The sequence below is a fragment of the Scyliorhinus canicula genome, chromosome 1, assembly GCF_902713615.1.
Source record: "Scyliorhinus canicula chromosome 1, sScyCan1.1, whole genome shotgun sequence".
Classification (NCBI taxonomy): domain Eukaryota; kingdom Metazoa; phylum Chordata; class Chondrichthyes; order Carcharhiniformes; family Scyliorhinidae; genus Scyliorhinus; species Scyliorhinus canicula.
Genome location: NC_052146.1, coordinates 17,309,691 through 17,329,508, shown reverse-complemented (window position 1 = coordinate 17,329,508; position 19,818 = coordinate 17,309,691). Strand labels below are relative to the sequence as shown.

Below are 19,818 nucleotides of genomic sequence, written 5' to 3'. Positions count from 1 at the left end.
GAAGAGCTGGAGAGCAGGTCCAGGAGGCAGAATTTAAGAATCTTTGGCCTTCCTGAAGGTATTGGGGGACCAGATGCGGGAGCATATGGGTCGGGTATGCTGGAGTCGTTGATGGGAGCGGGGGCTTTCCCTCGACCCCTGAAGCTGGACAGAGCGGACAGAGCCCTCGCAAGGAAGCCCAAGGGGAATGACCCGCCGAGGGCCATGGTGGTTTGCTTTCACCGTTTTTCAGACAAGGAGCGCCTCTTGCAGTGGGCCAAGAAGGAATGGAGCAGCAAGTGGGAGAGCAGCGAGGTGCGCATCTATCAGGACCTGGGAGCGGAGCTGGCCAGGAGACGTGTGGGGTTCAACCGGGCAAAGGCGACCGTCTTTAAGAGGGGGGTGAAGTTTGGGGTATTATACCCAGCGAGGCTGCGGGTAACGCATGAAGATAGACACTACTATTTTGAGTCGCCAAATGATGTTTGGACATTTATTAAAGGAAAGAAGTTGGACTCGAGTTAAAAGACACTTAGGTTCGAAGTTGGGATGTGGCGGTGGTTTGTTATTGTGTTCTGTTTTAAACAAGATTGTATTTAGCCTTGGGCGAGAGAATGGGCTGGAGGGATGGTTGGAGGGCGCTTTGTTTAGCAGGGAGTTGATACGGCGGGGAGGGGGGGGCTCTGAAGTTGGCATTATCCTTCGGGAGACTGGGTTTTGTTTTAAGTGAGTGTTTCTGTTCTGGTTTATGGTTATGTTAATGTCATCTGGAGAGCTGTTGTTTACTCACTGGGGAATGTGATTCTGTAAATAGGTTTTTTGCTATGTGGGGAGAGGGGTCCGATCAACGAGGTGATAGTCTGATCGGCGCCAGGTCAGGGTCAGCATGGATCAGCTGACTCTCGGAAGTGTGGTGGAGGGGGTGGGGGGGGGGGGGGGGGGGGGGTGAGCGTGTGTTGAGTTGGTGTTTGATTTGTGAGATTAGGTTTCTGGTGCTATGGGGGGGTTAGGGGGGATGGGGGGGGTGGCGGGTGGCTGCTTTGCTGGCAAGGGAGAAATTATTTTCAGGGAATAAATGGGAGGTTGGAGGTGACTGCTGCTTAAGGGGCTGCTCAGGGAGGGGGAGGGGGGGCGCGGGCTCGGAGCTGGCCTAAAAAGGGTGATGGCTAGTCAGCAGGGGAGGGGGGCAGTGGTAGCCCCCCGTTCAGGCTGATTACTTGGAACGTGAGAGGTCTGAATGGGCCATGAAGCGAGCACGCGTGTTTGCACATTTAAATGGACTAAAAGCAGACGTGGCAATGCTGCAGGAGACACACCTAAAGGTCACACACTAGATGAGATTAAGGAAGGGTTGGGTTAGTCAGGTGTTCCACTCAGGGCTGGACTCGAAGACCAGGGAGGTTAGCAATTTTGATCAGTAAGCGAATGGCATTTGAGGCTGGGAGAATAGTGGCTGATAAAGGGGGTAGGTACATCATGGTGAGTGGGAAGCTGGAGGGGGTCCAAGTGGTGCTCGTGAATGTCTACACCCCGAACTGGGACAACGTGGATTTTATTAGGCGCATGTTAGGCAAAATCCCGGACCTGGAGTCAGACAACTTGGTCATGGCCCCCTTCAATACGGTTATTGAACCTGAATTGGACCGCTCAAAATCTAGGACAGGGAAGGGGCCGGCGGCAGCAAAGGAGTTGAAGGGCTTTATGGAACAGATGGGGGGGGGGACTTTTTTGTTCTGGGCAAGGCACTGATCCCGAAGGTGGTGGGGACGGAATACTCGGTGATTACAGTCTCGGGCCATGCCCCACAATGGGTGGATTTGCGGTTAAGGGAGGAGAGAGGGCAGTGCCCACTGTGGAGACTGGACGTGGGGTTGTTAGCCGATGAGGTGGTTTGCGGGCGGGTAAATAAGAGTATCCAGAACTACCTGGAAACAAACGACACAGGAGAGGTATCGGCAGCGACGGTCTGGGAAGCCCTGAAGGCAGTTGATAGAGGGGAGCTAATATCGATCCGGTCTCATGGAGAAAAGAGGGAAAGGGTGGAGAGGGAGAGATTGGTGGATGAGATACTTTGGGTGGATAGGAAGTATACGGAGGCCCCGGACGCAGGACTCCTGAGGGAGCGGCGCAAGCTACAAATGGAGTTTGAATTGTTGACCACAGGGAAAGCGGTAGAGCAGCTGAGAAAAGCCAAGGGGGCGGTCTATGAGTATGGGGAGAAGGCGAGCAGGATGCTGGCGCACCAGCTTAGGAAGAGAGAGGCGGCCAGGGAGATTGGTGGAGTAAAGAATAAGGAGGGTAACTTGGTCATAGACCCGGAGGGGCTAAATTACGTTTTTAAGGAATTTAAAGTAAATAATATGAATCCGAACCCCCGGCGGGAGCAGAAGGGGTGAGGCAATTTCTGGACCTGAGGTTTAAGGTTCCTCAGGGTGGAGGAGGGCCTGGTGGAGGGGCTGGGGGCACCGATCGAGATAGAAGAGATCATTAAGGGGCTGGAGGACATGCAGTCGGGCAAAGCTCTGGGGCCAGATGGCTTTCCACTAGAGATTTTTGAGACATTTTCAGAGATATTGAGCCCACTGCTGATGAGGACCTTTAATGAGGCGAGAGAGAAGGGTATCCTTCCCCCCTACAATGTCACAGGCCTCGATCTTACTCATTCTTAAACGGGAGAAGGACCCTGAACAGTGTGGGTCTTACAGGCCAATCTCATTACTAAATGTGGATGCCAAGCTATTGGCTAAGATCTTGGCCAGAAGGATACAGGATTGTGTCCCGGGGGTGATAGAGAAAGACCAGACTGGATTTGTTAAGGGCACCGGGTCTCGCTCTGCGCGGATGATCTCCTCCTGTATATTTCAGACAGACTGGAGGGGTTGGGGGAGGTCATTGGATCTTGAGGGAATATGGCAGTTTTTCAGGGCATAAACTGAACGTTGGGAAGAGCGAGTTGTTTGTGATCCAGGTTAAAGGTCAGGAGAAGAGACTGAGTGAGCTGCCGCTGAGGAAGGTAGAGAAGAGCTTTTGGTACCTGGGAATACAGATGGCTCGGAAGTGGGATTCATTGCACAAGCTTAATTTGACCCGGCTGGTGGAACATATGGAAGGGGACTATAAAAGATGGGACATGCTCCCGCTGTCACTGGCGGGGAGGGTACAGACCGTGAAAATGACGGTCCTCCCCAGATTTCTGTTTGTCTTTCAGTGCCTCCCCATCTTCATCCCTCAGGCCTTTTTCAAGCGGATGAATAAGATCATCTCGGGATTTCTATGGACGAATAAGACCCTGCGAATAAAGAGAGTGCTGTTGGAATGCAGTTGGGGGGAGAGTGGGCTGGCGTTGCCCAACTTCTGCAATTACTACTGGGCGGCCAATATAGCCATGATGAGGAAGTGGGTACTGGGGGAGGGGTCGGCATGGGAGCGGCCGGAGGCGGCGTCATGCAAAGGCACCAGTTTGGGAGCACTGGTAACGGCACTTCACGCCGGCCCGATACTCCACAAGTCCAGTGGTGGTGGAGGCTCTGAAGATCTGGGGGCAGTGGAGGAGACACAAGAGGGTGGAAGGCTCGTCGGTCTGGACCCCGATATGGAATAACCACAGGTTCCTACCGGGCAGTGTTGCACGTTTTACTATGGGCGTAAAACGCGTTTATTGGAGTGTATTAACACGCCTCCGAGTTCGACGTGTGCTTAACACTGCTAGGCTCTGTTCTATGTAATTATTCAGCTCTGGAGTCGCCAGTTGCCGTATAGGCAACGTCACAAGTATTCCAAGGTCAAATTCAAAGTAATAAAGACGATACACCGATTAGTCAAGTTCAAACGATCAATATTTATTATACAGTTAATAATAAATACTCATGCACACACTAAGAGACTAAGCTACAACTAAACATAAGCAAACAGAATACTTATCTAACAGGAACAGGCAAGGTCAGAGAACGAGGCCTTCGTCCTGGTTTTGTCTGCAGCCTTCAGCAAGCGTTCTGGCACTTGGGAGTCTAGTGGGCTTGGATCGCGTAGCGAGCGTTGAACTTACGGTTTCGGCGGCTGGTGCTCAACGGCTGGAGTCAGGATACCAGGTGTCAGTCGGGGCCGGAGCACGGGTTTAACAGACCGGACAACACGAGGTCCCTATCTTTTATAGGGGTTCCGTTGTCCTTCCCTCTTCTCGGGCGGGCTCTACCTATTGGATCAATTTCTTATCGATACTGGATTAATTCCCCAATGCGAGGGGGTCTCCGTGATGGAGGGGGCGTTTCTTATGTCCTTTTGTTTGGAGGTTTCTGGTGCCTCGATGTCTGGGTCTTGATTGGAATGTGTCCATTCAGAACCAAATGTATCTATTGTGTGGGTGTTCAAGTCTGATGGCCTCATTAGCATGCAAAGTGTTTTGCCATTTGCACCTAGCTAAGGTCTTTTCACCTGAGCCCAAACTGGTTTCTGCTGCTGCAGAATGCAAACTGCTCTTTGCAGACTGCTGTTCTGGCTGAACTGTCTGTTTCTCAGCAGCCTTCCATTTTAGTTTGGCTCAGTGTCCATTTTGCGTGGCCAGCATGGCTACATTCCCTCCTTGTGATCCTCACAATCATACTATTGTGAAGGATCACCTATGTGCTTTGCCTCCTTGTGTTCTGACCTCTTGCCAGTTCCTGTTCTACTCTGTTCTAAACTATGGGAAGAAGAGAAAAAAAATTTTTAACTAACATTTCTACTTGGCCCTATGTCAAAAGGGACATGCATTACTACAATTGGGAACCTCTACCTATCACTATTAACCTTAACCTTAACTTAAACATTTAATCACTCTAAAATCTTAACCATTCACACCACAACATCACACTTCCCAACTCGGCAGTCGAGTATGGAACAATATAATACATGGCTGAATTTTTATTTACAGAGTGTTGTAATCAGTGAGGGGTTGAGGGGTTTGGTGGAATCCGAAGATGGGGGATTGCACTCTATAGATGGGTGAGGTGCTGGAACGAGAGGCTCTCCTCTTCCATTTCCTCAACCTGAGGGTCTGCACTAGGATGATGAGGATCGCGATCACCAACAGTGATTCGATTATGTAGGACATGGAGTACCACGTCATGAATTTAGTACACCAGGTCTGAACCTCGCTGATCAGAGCTGAGCACTGGGGGTTTGCTGTACTAACATTTACGGTGGGGGTTGTGGGGGAAACGTGTCTTGTTTCCACACATATACATATGACATTAAACAGTAATAAGTGGGCTTCCATCATCTTTGTTGTTCTTCTTCTTTCTCTTCCCTCTTCCTCCGGTATTGACAATCCTGGCTTCGACCTCTGTCTCGTCCTTTGAAACCTTTGGTATCAAGCACAGTATCTGTCAATACACAGTTTAAGACCTTTACTTGTTAGTGCATCTGTCTTTCAAAACCCAATTGACCCTTTAAAATGACTGGCTAAGTCACACCCTGTGACTCCCCTCATTTTTTTTTTCAAAAAGCGAATTTAAAGACCAGCATACACCTAACAATCCTTCCTTCTGCGAGCCGTCTCGCAGGCTTTGCTGATTTACCATCCGAATGTTCCCGGATGTAAATAGCATGTGGGATGGCGGCCGAAGGGCTACCTAACGTAAAATGAAAACAAACTTGGAAATAAACATCCGAATGAGTTGCGTATGGGCCGCTACGGGTACGAGTTGGATGGGATCCCCGGGTAGGGCGTGCTGTGCCATACCCGAGCTTGGCTGACCAAGGGTTGGTTCTCAGACAGGGCGGGTCCTCAGTGCCGTTTGTCCACTGCCTGAGTAACCTGGAAAGAAACGGGTACGAATGTGTTTACCATGACTTGCAGCCTCTATTTCGCCGAATAGAGGGGCACCTAAAAAAACCAAGGGAGCCAAGATGCTCCAACTGAGGACATGAGCTGGTCTTCAGATATTCTAGACGATACGGTGAGCTGCTCACCAGGCTGTCACAAGTGTTACAACTTTGGAAAAGATCTCCAATCAAGCCGAAGTTCTCAAAAGTATCTGCGGACAAGCTAACGTGTATGTGAGGTGGTCACAATCTTTTCAGCTGAAAAGAAGATGTCCATCCTCCAGCTGAACAATGTACATTCCTGAAAACAAACAAACATAAAACGAAGACAAACATACGTGCAGGTTCCATCAGTGGTGGCGTGGGGCTGTGAAAAGCTGTTTAAATTTAAACACTGAACATTTAACAAACACATACAAACAAACATGCGACGAATATCGTACAGGTTCCATCAGAACAAAGGATACTGTAAATTACATTTGGCTGGGGGTGTAACTAGCATACGGAGTCAGTGCAGTGTGACCGAAGAAGAGGGGAAGGAGAGAAACAAAAAGGAACTGGCATTGCTGAGGTATCCCTGCCATGAGAAGTGGTGGGTAAGCGCTCATAGTTTGCATGGGGAAGCTGGGACCTTGTAGCTGCTGTGGGTGGTGTTCTCTTTCATATCTGGGGGCGGGTCTAGCTGGGGCTGGGGGTCTCCTGCAATCTCGGGAGAAGTGTCCTGGCTGCCTACAGTTGTAACATGACCCCTGAGGCACATAAGGCGGAGCAGGCACTCTGGTGCATTGTTCCCTTGTGTACTGTTCCCTGAGAGGGGGGTCTGGGCTGTTGGTTTCATTGCTGCTTCGGGGGGCATTGGTGGGCTGATTCTGTTGCTGTTTCGGGGGGGCTTGACATTCTCGAGCGTAATGTCCTAACTGGCCACAGTTAAAACATTCCTTTGACTTGATCTGCTGTGGGCTGTTCCTTCCCTCATTTACACATGCAGGGTTTTGATATGTTCTAACTGGATTCATGTCTGCATCTGCCTGCTCTTCCTCGGGATTTATAAATGCTGTTTTATTGTGGACGGATTGCTGCCAAACGCGGGACAATCTTTTCAAGACCCATTTTTCATTATGGGCCTCTTCTGAGGGGTCATAGCTATTGCAAGCGCTCTGTCCTGCTTCTGTTGCGTGTGAGATAATTGTGCGCGTCCACTTAACCATGTTTTCACGGGTTAAATGCGCTCTATCTAGCTGTCCGAAAACTGCGCTGAAGTGAATCCACAGCCTTCCTGCGAATGCTGTGGGGTGTTCGGATCTCTTCTGCCTGCACTTATTCAATCCTTCTACGGGGTCACCTCTATTGTACCCGATGGCATCTAAAATGGCAGTGTGCATCTCCTCTAGGCTGCCTCCTGCCACGTTTTGTGGGTCGGGGAGGGCTGCCACTACACTCTGGTCTAAGCTCAGCACGGTGAGCTTAACCTGCTCTCTCTCATCCAGGCCGTACATGGTAGCCTGCTGTTTTACTTTAGCGAAGAACTGGTGGGGGTCTGCGGTGGGGAGGAACGGAGTGATCTTTTCACAAGCGTCCCTTAGCTGGGTTACTGTTAAAGGGGTGGTGTAAGTTATGTCTGGGGCGCCTTCTGATTCGGCTTTCCTCTGTGTGGTTACGGGATTCATGGGTGCGGTTATGATCTGAGCTGTGGGGGGTTGGGGTGCCTGTCGTTTCTGCTGAGCTGCGGGCGCACATGTTCCCTGAACATAACGCTGCGCTGTCTCGCTTAATTCCTGCCAATCTGGGGCGTTTTCCCCATCTAACTGAGCTCCAAAGGTGCTTTGGAAGCCATTCTGCACCGAAAGCAGAGATTGCAATTCCGCAATCTGTTTCCTGCATTTCGCGTGGTCAACTGTGCTTTGTCTTTGTTCGGTCGTTGCAGCGTGGAGTGCTCTCAAAGCTGCTTTGAGATCGGAACATTGCCTCTGCAATGCCTCCACCTGCTTTTCCGATTCCTGTCTTATCAGAACGGCACGTTGCACGTCCTGATAGGCTTTCTCATACTGGGTCTGGGAACTGTTCAGATGAGCTAGACAAGACTGGTGAGCCCTCTTGGCATCATCCACCTCTCTACCCTTCTCTGCCAACTTCCCTTTAAGATCCAGGTTTTCTTTCTCGATGTCCCTGACATCGACCTTACTCATTCGGTTCCTTTCCTCTAAATCTGCCCGGAGCGTCCTGATGACCTCCTCTGCGCCTCGCAACTGTGCCAAGCAGGACACAATCGCCATCGGCTTGCGTGCTTTACCTAAACTCTTTTTGTGTATCTGAGAGAGGTTCTCCCACCAAGTATGACCTATACTTCCGGGACCTGTCTCCTCATTTGCACAAAACTCTTTCCAAAGGGGCCATCCCTTTCCCTGCAAATATTTGCGGAGTTCCAGCTCCCACGTGGGACACTGGCCTACTCTGCTACTGCTGCTGGTCGCTGCGACCACAAACCTTTCTGGGTCCATCAGACGTTCCATTGCCTGCATGGCCATTTCCTCTGACTCTCTTTTTATAATTTGGAACAGGGGGTTGTTGGGGTGGTGTTTCGTAAAAAGGGTACGGCTTACGCTATTTTCCGATCACAAAACTACCGAAAGTTTGTCGCAACAAAAAGCTTTCAGTTTTACCTTACAGCCCTGTTAGTACGCATGCACTAAACACACTTCCGAATTTCGCTTATTATTTTGAACACCTTGAATACTTGTGATCTCTTTATTTCTCTGCAATTTGGAGTTCTAATTCAAATTTCAGGGTCCTGGACACTGTGGTGTTTCCACTTACAACAGGGTCCCGGCGGATGTCGCCACTAAATGTTGCACGTTTTACTATGGGCGTAAAACGCGTTTATTGGAGTGTATTAACACGCCTCCGAGTTCGACGTGTGCTTAACACTGCTAGGCTCTGTTCTATGTAATTATTCAGCTCTGGAGTCGCCAGTTGCCGTATAGGCAACGTCACAAGTATTCCAAGGTCAAATTCAAAGTAATAAAGACGATACACCGATTAGTCAAGTTCAAACGATCAATATTTATTATACAGTTAATAATAAATACTCATGCACACACTAAGAGACTAAGCTACAACTAAACATAAGCAAACAGAATACTTATCTAACAGGAACAGGCAAGGTCAGAGAACGAGGCCTTCGTCCTGGTTTTGTCTGCAGCCTTCAGCAAGCGTTCTGGCACTTGGGAGTCTAGTGGGCTTGGATCGCGTAGCGAGCGTTGAACTTACGGTTTCGGCGGCTGGTGCTCAACGGCTGGAGTCAGGATACCAGGTGTCAGTCGGGGCCGGAGCACGGGTTTAACAGACCGGACAACACGAGGTCCCTATCTTTTATAGGGGTTCCGTTGTCCTTCCCTCTTCTCGGGCGGGCTCTACCTATTGGATCAATTTCTTATCGATACTGGATTAATTCCCCAATGCGAGGGGGTCTCCGTGATGGAGGGGGCGTTTCTTATGTCCTTTTGTTTGGAGGTTTCTGGTGCCTCGATGTCTGGGTCTTGATTGGAATGTGTCCATTCAGAACCAAATGTATCTATTGTGTGGGTGTTCAAGTCTGATGGCCTCATTAGCATGCAAAGTGTTTTGCCATTTGCACCTAGCTAAGGTCTTTTCACCTGAGCCCAAACTGGTTTCTGCTGCTGCAGAATGCAAACTGCTCTTTGCAGACTGCTGTTCTGGCTGAACTGTCTGTTTCTCAGCAGCCTTCCATTTTAGTTTGGCTCAGTGTCCATTTTGCGTGGCCAGCATGGCTACAGCAGGATGGATGGTGGGTTCCAGAGCTGGCAGAGGGCAGGTATCAAAAGGATAGATGACCTGTTTATAGATGGGAGCTTTCCCAGCCTGCAGGCGCTAGAGGACAAATTTGAACTTCCGCGAGGGAACGGCTTTAGATATTTACAAGTGCGGGCCTTCCTGAGAAAACAGGTGGTGGCCTTCCCACTGCTGCCACCACGGAGGATACAGGATAGAGTAGTTTCCGGTACCTGGGTAGGGAAGGCGAAGGTGTCAGCACAAAAGTTCCATCCAAAGTATCACAGAAGTCAACGATCACAGATGCTGCCCGACCCGCTGGGCATTTTCTGCTTTTGTTTCAGGCTCCCAGCATCTGCAGTATTTTGATTTTGTCCCTTTAATTAAAAAAAAAGGAAACTCACTTTCCCATTTGGCTGACTGACATTGGAAACGACCCTGGTTAGTGCCTCACCTTCCTCATGAATATAATTCTGCTGGAGGTTCTAGTGGATGACCTTTAACTCGGTCCTCGCAGGCAATTAACTTTCGGTGGACTAAATTCTGTGATCTGATTTTTTTGTTTTGAATATTAAGCAATCCTTGGAGCAATGTCAAACTTGGGCATTTCTGTGCGTATTGCATCTGGGCTTATGCACAGATACTCTGCATTAAAATTAGCCAACAGGAGGATCACGTTCATTGCGGGGGAATCATGAATCTGAGCTTTTTCCTGCCATTGATGCATCATATTGGGAGCTTCAGTGTAATGTTTGACTGAATGTTGCTGAGTTGAAATACCAAAATATTCCACAGACACGAGAATAATCAGGACAGCATCACTAATGAATGCATGAATGAATAAGAATATTGGTAATGGCAGCGAAATTGTTGAAATATTAATTTTTTGCTGCACCTCGGGGAAACTAACTCAGTGGACTTGGCATTCGAAGAAGAAATCAAAGTGATATAAAAAACATTTCAGATGGAAAGGAGGGAGGTAATTGATAAACTATTCAAATTTTGAGATGATAAATCCCCTGTTTCACATGAACTACATCCAAGACTCTTAAAAGAACCTCGGAAAGACCACGCTTGAAGCAGTCTGAACGTTTTGGTCTCCGTGTGATATAAAAGGATGGAGGGGCAGTTGAGACGATCCAAAAAGGATTTATCAAGGCTGAGAGGTTATGTCTATGATCAAACATTGTACAGGTTTGGGCTCTCGAAGAGATGAAGGATTATAGATCTTCACGGCTATAAAAGAGATTGGCACAGTAAATGCAGAACTGATCAGCGGGATTCTCCCCTCTGGGGACTAAGTCCCCACGCTGGCAGGAGAACCGGCGCCAACCACTCCGGCGCCAACAACCCCCGAAAGTGCAAATTCTCTGCACTTTTGGGGGCTAGGTGGTCGCTGGAGGGGTTGGCGCCGCTCCAGCCGGCGGCAAAGGGCATGTGCAGACCGACCGGCATATTTTGCCGCATGCGCAGGAGGTTCTCTTCTCTGCGTTAGCCGTGGCGGAGCCCTACAGGGGCCGGTGCGGAAGGAAGAAGTGCCCGCACGGAACAGGCCCGCCTGCAGATCGATGGGTTCCGATCATGGGCCAAGCCACCGTGGGGGCCCTACCCCAGGGTCGGATCCCCTGCGTCCCCCTGAGGACCACCCCCACCGACTTACCTGCCAGGTCCCGCCATGTGGGCTATGCCTAACCCAAGCCGGCGGGATTGGCCAAAAATGGACTGCCGCTCGGCCCATCAAGGCCCGGAGATTTGCCGGGGGGTGCGCTGCCACGGCCCCCGACTGGCATGGCATCCCATCCCCGCCCGAAAAACAGCGCCGGAGAACAAGGCAGCCGGCATCGGAGCGGCGAGGCGGGATTCACGCCCCCCCCCCCCGCTCCCGGGGATTCTCCGACCCGGCGGGGGGGTCGGAGAATCACAGCCGATGTTTCCAAGGTGAACGAGACAAGAATCAGAGGCCGCGGCCAGAATTCTCTGTTTGGGAGACTATATGGGCGGGATTCTCCGTAGCCCATCGCCAAAATCGGGGGATCGGCAATCGGACGGAGCAAGGCGTCCCATGCCGGATTCGGGGCAGGCAGAGTTTGACGCCAGTCCGCGATGCTCCGCCCCCTCCAAATTGGCGTCAGTGGGATGCATGCCGCATACAGTGGCAAGGTTGTTGGCGCATCATCAGCCGGCCCACCCACGATGCTCCACTCCAGATGGGACGAGTTACCGACGGCGCGGGCCACGTTTGGTCCCAGGGCTCGGGAAACTAGCATGGCACCTGTGGACAGTTTCCAGCGCTGCCACTCTCACCCGGGATCCGTGCCGCTGACCGGGCGGGCTGCTGCTCAGGGTAAGGGGAGTGGCTGGGGGTGGTCAGGGGGTCGGTGCCATTTGTTCCGGCATGACCGGTGCAGCTCTGTCAGCCTGCGCACGCGCGGCCCGGGACCTGCCGATTCTCTGTCCGTTTTCCGCGCAGTCCTCAGCTGTTCCAAGCGGCACCAGTGTGAGCCTCTCACTGGTATCGGAATTGGTGAGGGTTTTGCGCCAATTTTTCCATCGAGGATTCTCCGTTGGCGCTGGCACTTATCCTCAGGAATGGAGAATTCGCCCCACGTCCTCCTTCCGGCGACAAATCGCCTCTGATTTGCACTCCTGCTGGGAGTGGGAATCAGAGGCGATTCATGATCCCCTAGCCATGAAATTTTATGCATGCCGGTGATTGCGAGGGATTGCGAAAATTACCATTTTGAGCGGGTGGCCCAATACGAGGCCCGGGTGCTGGGCCCCCTGCCTACCGACCACCCCAACCACGGGATTTTCTGGGTCATCACCCTGCCCACAGTACAAGGGTAACCCGGAGCCCCCCATACACACCCCCCACCAGAGACCCATATTACAGAGACCCCTCCCTGGAAGCTCGGGAGAGCAGTTCAGACAGGCAGTGAAAAGAATCACTGCTTTAAAACTCAGCTGTGCAATATACCTGCTGGCTCAGGCAGAGGCAGCAACACCTGTAAATTCCTAGAAAGGCAAAACCACATCAGCTGTGTTTAAACCCCCTCAAATCTTTGATCTGCAAGAGTTTCATTCACATCAATGTGAAATTGATTTTACAAGCCGTGACTGGCAGTTTACGCACACAGCGAGCTGTCTGGATCGTTTAATCTAAGTTCCTTCATGCTTAAGTGGATTTCAAGTACCTAGCCCTGAAACTAACCAATGTTTATAAACATCTAGCTACGATTGACAACTCCTGGACCACAATAAAGACAGTTAGTTGCCCTCGCTTCCTCTTTTTCTCTGCAGAAAGCACTTAACTGCCCCATAAATTTAAGATAGTCACTGATAAATTCACAAGGAAATCAGGAGAAACTTATTTTCCCAGAGAGTGGGTTGCACGGTAGTGTCATGTGAGAGTACCTTTAAGAAATGGGTGTTTAAGAAATGTACCTTTAAGAAATGTGTGTTGATCAGTGATGTCAGGGTGTGGGTGGAGCTGGGCTGTCTGTCAGCTTTTTACTTTCATTTTAGGCTGTTTGCTGCAGGGTGTGTTTTAGTTTCGTTTTCAGAGTTGGAGCTGAAGCCAGACAGAGCAGGTGTACTGCTGATCTCTCTGCCATGAAAAGGCTATCTCTTGATCATTTGGTGAATTCAGAATTATAAATGGTCTCCGTAGTGAATGTAAACCTGATGTGCTTCTGTTAAAAGGTGTTTCTTTTGTTTTCTGGATGTTGTTTGGGAAGTTATTAAGGATTACTCAGTGTTGTATTCTTTGGGGGTTGTATTTGAATTGATGGTTGTTAAGATGTTCACTGTATGTTTTAAAAAGGTTAACTTGAGTTCATAGAAGAAACATTGTTTTACTTTAAAAAATACTTTTCCATTTCTGCTGTACCACACCTGTAGAAATCAAAAGTCTATTAAAAGTTGAAGTCAGGTGAACTCCATGATACACTTTGGGGTTCTCTAAACCCTGGCCCACAACAGTAGCACAGTGGTTAGCACTGTTGCTTCACCACTCCAGGGTCCCAGGTTCGATCACTTGGGTCACTGTCTGCGAGGAGTCTGCATGTTCTCTCCGTGTCTGCGTGGGTTTCCTCCGGGAGCTCTGGTTTCCTCCCAGAGTCCAAAGATGTGTAGTTTAGGTGGATTGGGCATGCTAAATTGCCCTCAGTGTCCAAAAAATTTAGGTGGGGTTAGTGAGTTACGGGGGTAGGGTGGAGGTGTGGGCGTATGTAGGGTGCTCTTACCAAGGGCTGGTGCAGACTCGATGGGCAGAATGGGCTCCTTCTGCACTGTAAATTCTCTGATTCTATGATGTGTAACTCGCTCCCACTGTGAATAGTTGATGTGAATAGCACAGACAATATTTACCATAGAATTTACAGTGCAGAAGGAGGCCATTCGGCCCATCGAATCTGCACCAGCTCTTGGAAAGAGCACCCTACCCAAGGTCAACACCTCCACCCTATCCCCATAACCCAATAACCCCACCCAACACTAAGGGCAATTTTGGACACTAAGGGCAATTTATCATGGCCAATCCACCTAACCCGCACATCTTTGGACTGTGGGAGGAAACCGGAGCACCCGGAGGAAACCCACGCACACACGGGGAGGATGTGCAGACTCCGCACAGAGAATGACCCAAGCCGGAATCGAACCTAGAACCCTGGAGCTTTGAAGCAATTATGCTATCCACAGTGCTACCGTGCTGCCCTATGGAAGAGTCTTGTGTGGAGCAGAGCGATTGTGATAGCCATGTTGTACAGAATGGCATGTATGTGCTAAAGAGTTTATAACCTGAATTTGATTTTCTCTTTTATTGATCAGACTGACTATCTACAGTGGGGATACAGCTATATATGATTCTTTAAAGAATGAATTCTTCCCTCTGGAAGGTTTGATCAGCAATGAGCCCTTTGTCCGAATTGGATTCACCTCTGATGAGACTCAGACAGCAGGCGGGTTCAACATTCGATACGAAGGTACAAATTACCTTTCTATTTCAAACCTTACAGTCGTGGGAAATGAAAGGAGTCCAGCGCATGGGACGAATATTTTACCCCATTCATTGCAACCGAGAAGAAGCTAGGAGTTGATTTACTACTCAGTTACGCAGTACAAGGGACCTGGATTCAAAGCCAGCCCAGTGATGAGAATAATCTAGATTAGGACATTACAACGATGACACTATCTCTTAATTTAATAAAACTAACAGGCTGAATGTTGTGGATCTAACAGAAAGGTTTGAAGACGACAGGGTTCATAACATGCAGTGCGCGGCCTGCCCACCACCTACCTACCTCCCCCAACATGTCCTCCTCTTCAGGGGCCAGCTGTGGTCCCAGCAGTGGCCACCCCTTGAAACTGGCACTGCTGGGGCTACAGAACTCCTGGCCCATTGGATTGGCCAGCATTCCTAAGGCGGGACTTAGTCCTCAGATGGTGGTGGAAGTCTTGCGCTTAGCGAATTTACATCAAGCATTTACTGGCAGTGGTTCAGCCAGTATCAGGGGGATGCGTTCCTTGCCGACGCTTCAGGAGGCAGGGCAGGAGACCCTCCTTCTGATAGTCCTGCCCATGTGTTTGAGAGCAGTCTTCAAGTGGATGACATAAGGAGGTGATGAGACTCTGAGACAGAACAAGGAAACTGGAAATAGAAATAGAAATCGATTCAGCGGAATTAAGATTGGCATTTTCACCTCGTACTCAGTTACAATAGATATTCAAACAGTATAGCATAGAAAATAAAATGGCTGCCTGAATTTGAGCCCCTTAGGCACCACCACGCCAGGTAGCGCTTGGCCAACGTCACACCAAAGCCTGCCCTGTGGATTTCCTGCTGTGGGGGTTGGAACTTCATGGTCAAGGGAGGGCAGCCGGGGGAAGAATCAAACTTCCAGCCCAGTAATTGCATGCTTTTCCTGAATTAGCATTTTCCTGCCAGTAGTGTGATATGGCTGACGGCGGGGCATCAGAGAACAGCGACGGGTCTGGCACCCGCACCAAATCCGTTTTTCGATTGATGATCCATTCTCCGTCCGATCGGAATTTCAGATCGCATCGGCGGGGAATAGCGAAGCCCAGCCCAATTCTGACAGTGCCGTCGGACTGGACACACTCCTGTAAAAAAAAGTCCTGAACACACCCCAGGAATTCTTGCCCCTCTCCACCATTTACCACTGCCCCAGTCTACATTCGCGTAATTAAGGTCCCCCATTAAAACTACTCTACAATGTTGATATCTCTCTGTAATTTCCCTGCAGATTATTCTTCCACATCCTTCTCACTAGTTGGTGGTCTATAGACGACACCGAGCAATGTAATTGCAGCCTTTTCGCTCCTTAGCTCGAACTAAATTGATTCTGTCCTTGAACCCTTTGGGACCTCCTCTTTCTCCAGCACTGAAATGCTCTCCTTAACCAATACCACCCCTGCTTCTTCTCTTCCTACCCTATCTTTTCGGAACACCTTGTACCCAGGAATATTTAACACCTAGTCCTGACTATCCTTGAGCCAGGTCTCTGTCATAGCCACAATATCACACTTCCACAATGCAGTCTGCACCTGTAACTCCCCAATCTTATTTAGTATATTCTGTGCATTCACAAACATGCACAGTAACCCCGATTCCACAACCACTGGGGCTGGTTTAGCACACTGGGCTAAATCGCTGGCTTTTAAAGCAGACCAAGGCAGGCCAGCAGCGCGGTTCAATTCCCATACCAGCCTCCCCGAACAGGTGCCGGAATGTGGCGACTAGGGGTTTTTCACAGTAATTTCATTTGAAGCCTACTTGTGACAATAAGCGATTTTCATTAAGACTTCATTACTTTCTCCCTTATTCCAACTATATCTATTAACTTACTATATATATTAAGTTACTTTCTATATATAGCATATATATATGTTATATATGTGGCATGGTAGCACAGTGGGTAACACTGTTGTTTCACAGTGCCAGGGGCCCGGGTTTGAATCCCGCTTGGGCCACTGTCTGTGCAGAGTCTGCACGTTCTCCCCGTATCTGCGTGGGTTTCCTCCAGGTGCTCCAGTTTCCTCCCACAAGTCCCGAAAGGCGTGCTGTTAGGTAATTTGGACATTCTGAATTCTCCCTCCATGTACCCGAACAGGCGCCGGAGTGTGGCGACACGGGGATTTTCACAGTAACTTCATTGCAGTGTTAATGTAAGCCTACTTGTGATACTAATAAAGATTGCTATTATTAATGTATATATAAAACATCAAAGAAAACAAGTTTTACCTTTCCTCAGCCTTCGAACGTGGACACTGCTTCGAGCCTTACATGCAGAATGGGAACTTTACAGCAACCAATCCGAGCTACAGTGTTGGGTCAGTGGTGGAGTTCACGTGTGATCCAGGTTACACAATGGAACATGGATCATCTGTTATCGAGTGCATTGACATCAGGGAGCCGTACTGGAATGAAACTGAACCACTTTGCAGAGGTAAAGGAAAGCTTTTGGGCGTCGTGATGGGATGAAGAAAAGGGCACAGAAAGAGCCCGTGCCAGCTGAAAAAGCTACCCACCCATTCTTATCCCACCTTCCAACATCTAATCCGCAGCCTTGCAGGTTCTAGCACTTCAGGTGCAAATCCAGGTACCTTTCAAAAGAGCTGAGGGAGTCTGCCTGAACCACCAATCCGGGCAGGGCACACCGAGCACCCTCTGGGTGAAAAGGTTTTTTGCCTAATATCCCCTCTAATCCTTCTACTGATCACCTTAAACCTGTGCCCATATGTAACATCTGGTTGAAAGACCTATTTAGCAATGCAATGAAGGAGAACTCTGTAATGTTATACAGACCCCCTCATGTAATTTCACTAAGATGTATCTTATTTTAATGTTTCGATAGATAATGCGGACCTACAGGTCCGCCTGCCTCCTTTCCTGTTCCCATGTTAGGGGAAAACTTCTGTGCAGAAGTCTTGGAGTTGGGGTTTTCCATTACTGCGTTTTGCGACGGCGGAGAACTTTGGCTGGTGGTGGGATCTTCCGGGTCTCGCCGCTGTCAGCAGGGTTTCCCGTTCTTCGCACCCTCTGCTGTCCAGAACCCATCGCAGGCGCCCGCTGTCAGAGGGACTGCGAGATCCCGCTGGGGGGAATGACCAGAATATCCCGCTCTTAGTCTAATCATTCATTTATGGGACATAACCCCTGACAATGCAGCACTCCCTCAGAACTGCATGGAGACTTGGGCCTTTTTAGATTTTCCATAATCCTAATGGAATAAATAGTCTTGCATAGAGTACTGCTCTTGACAAATTGACTATTTACCAGACTGCTATTTGTATGTATAACGATGTATCAGCCGACATGATGCATGCTGTTATAAGATAAAATATCACTGCACAGTGCCTAACAGAACATTTCTTGAATTTGAAGAATGCTGAAATGACCTCCTACGTAGCTAGGAAGAAGGAACTCATATTTATATAGTCCTTAACACATCCAGTCTCTTCCAAGGGCTGCACGGTAGCACAAGTGGATCGCACTGTGGCTTTACAGCGCCAGGGTCCCACGTTCAATTCCTGGCTGGGTCGCTGTCTGTGCGGAGTCTGCACGTTCTCCCCGTGTCTGCGTGGGTTTCCTCCGGGTGCTCCGGTTTCCTCCCACGGTCCAAAGACATGCAGGTTAGGTGGATTGGCCACGCTAAATTACCCCTTAGTGTCCAAAAAAGGTTGGGAGGAGTTACAGGGATAGGGTGGAAGTGCGGGCTGAAGTGGGTCGGTACAGACTCGATGGGCCGAATGGCCTCCTTCTGCACTGTATGTTCATTTACATCAATTAATCTCATTTGAAATGTAAAATCATTGTCTAGTATGTGATGGTCTCAGTGCCTTCAGGGGAAGAAAACCTATATTTTATATTGGGGTTACGGCCCCTTGAAGAAGCATATTTCTCTGAAAGGGCATTGATGTTCTCTACTAACTATGAGTTGAACTTCTGGGATAGCCAAGTTGAGGAGAGGTTGAGTGTTTTAAATGCAAGACTCCAAACTTCACAAATGTTCGAACCAGGACAGTTTTCACTGAAGGGAGCGATGTTCAGTGTGCTGGTGAGGCCTGCATTGAAAGAGGTGTCAGATAGAGGTTGTTTGAACGGACAGTATTGCTGGAACTAGGTGGAAGACCCAAGAAATCTCAATCCTTACTTGAATCTTGGAAACGGTATTCAGACTAAAAGGTTAATCTTCCAATTTACGATAAAGGTCTAAAAGATCATGAGGGGCATAGATGAGGTAGATTGTCAACATCTTTTCCCAAAGGTAGAGGAGTCTACAACTAGAGGGCACAGGTTTAAGTTGAGAGGGGAGAGATGCAAAATAGACCAGAGGGGATATTTTTTCACACAGAGGGTGGTGAGCATCTGGAACTGGCTGCCAGAGGCAGTGGTAGAGGCAAATACGATTTTGTCCTTTAAAAAGCAGTTAGACAGTTACATGGGCAGGGTGGGTATTGAGGGATACAGGCCAAATGTGGGCAAGTCGGACTAGCTTAGTGATAGAAACTGGGCGGCATGGACAAGCTGTTTCCATGCTGAAAACATCTATGACTCTATCTATGACTAAACATCTGACTTGAATTACTGGGGGTGTGAGTCGATAGAAATTTGAGTTGAGAAATTTGGTTTAGATTGTAAGTAACTCTGCCCATTGTACTCTTGATGCGGCGATGCCGGCGCTAGACTGGGGTGAGCAGAGTAAGAAGTCTTACACCAGGTTAAAGTCCAACTTGTTTGTTTCAAACACTAGCTTTTGGAGCACTGCTCCTTCCGAAAGCTAGTGTTTGAAACAAACATGTTGGACTATAACCTGGTGTTGTAAGACTTCTCATTGTACTCTTCATACATTTAATGGAACTAGCTATTTAAGAGGGGGAAATGTTCCCGTCCCGCTTGCACGGGGATCATCGTGGGCGGGATAGAAAATTTGACGGACCATTTAAAGGTCCGTCTACCTCTGTGAGGAATTTCCAATCTCGGAGCCAGCACAACCGTTAAATCCCACCAGAGTTAAGAACATAGGAAATAGGAGTGGGGTGAGGCCATATGGCCCCTGGGGCCTGCTTCAACATTCAGTAAGGATGGTCCGATTGCTGCCTTAACTCCACTTACCTTCCTGCATCCCTCCCCACCCACCCCCTGCTCCATAACCCTTAACTCTCTTGTGGATCAAAATTCTATCTATTTTGACCTTGAATATATTCAATGACCCAACGACCATCGCT

The 19,818-nt window shown here is 49.1% G+C and overlaps 1 protein-coding gene across 1 annotated transcript in view; it reads left to right on the top strand.

The window, feature by feature from the left end:
* Positions 1-19,818, top strand: part of LOC119974779 (seizure 6-like protein) — a 398,298-nt gene that overhangs the window by 288,208 nt on the left and 90,272 nt on the right. The window contains exons 7-8 of the mRNA XM_038814062.1: positions 14,398-14,552; positions 16,842-17,036. Of these exons, the coding sequence (XP_038669990.1) occupies positions 14,398-14,552; positions 16,842-17,036 (350 nt within the window). The remainder of the gene's footprint in view (positions 1-14,397; positions 14,553-16,841; positions 17,037-19,818) is intronic.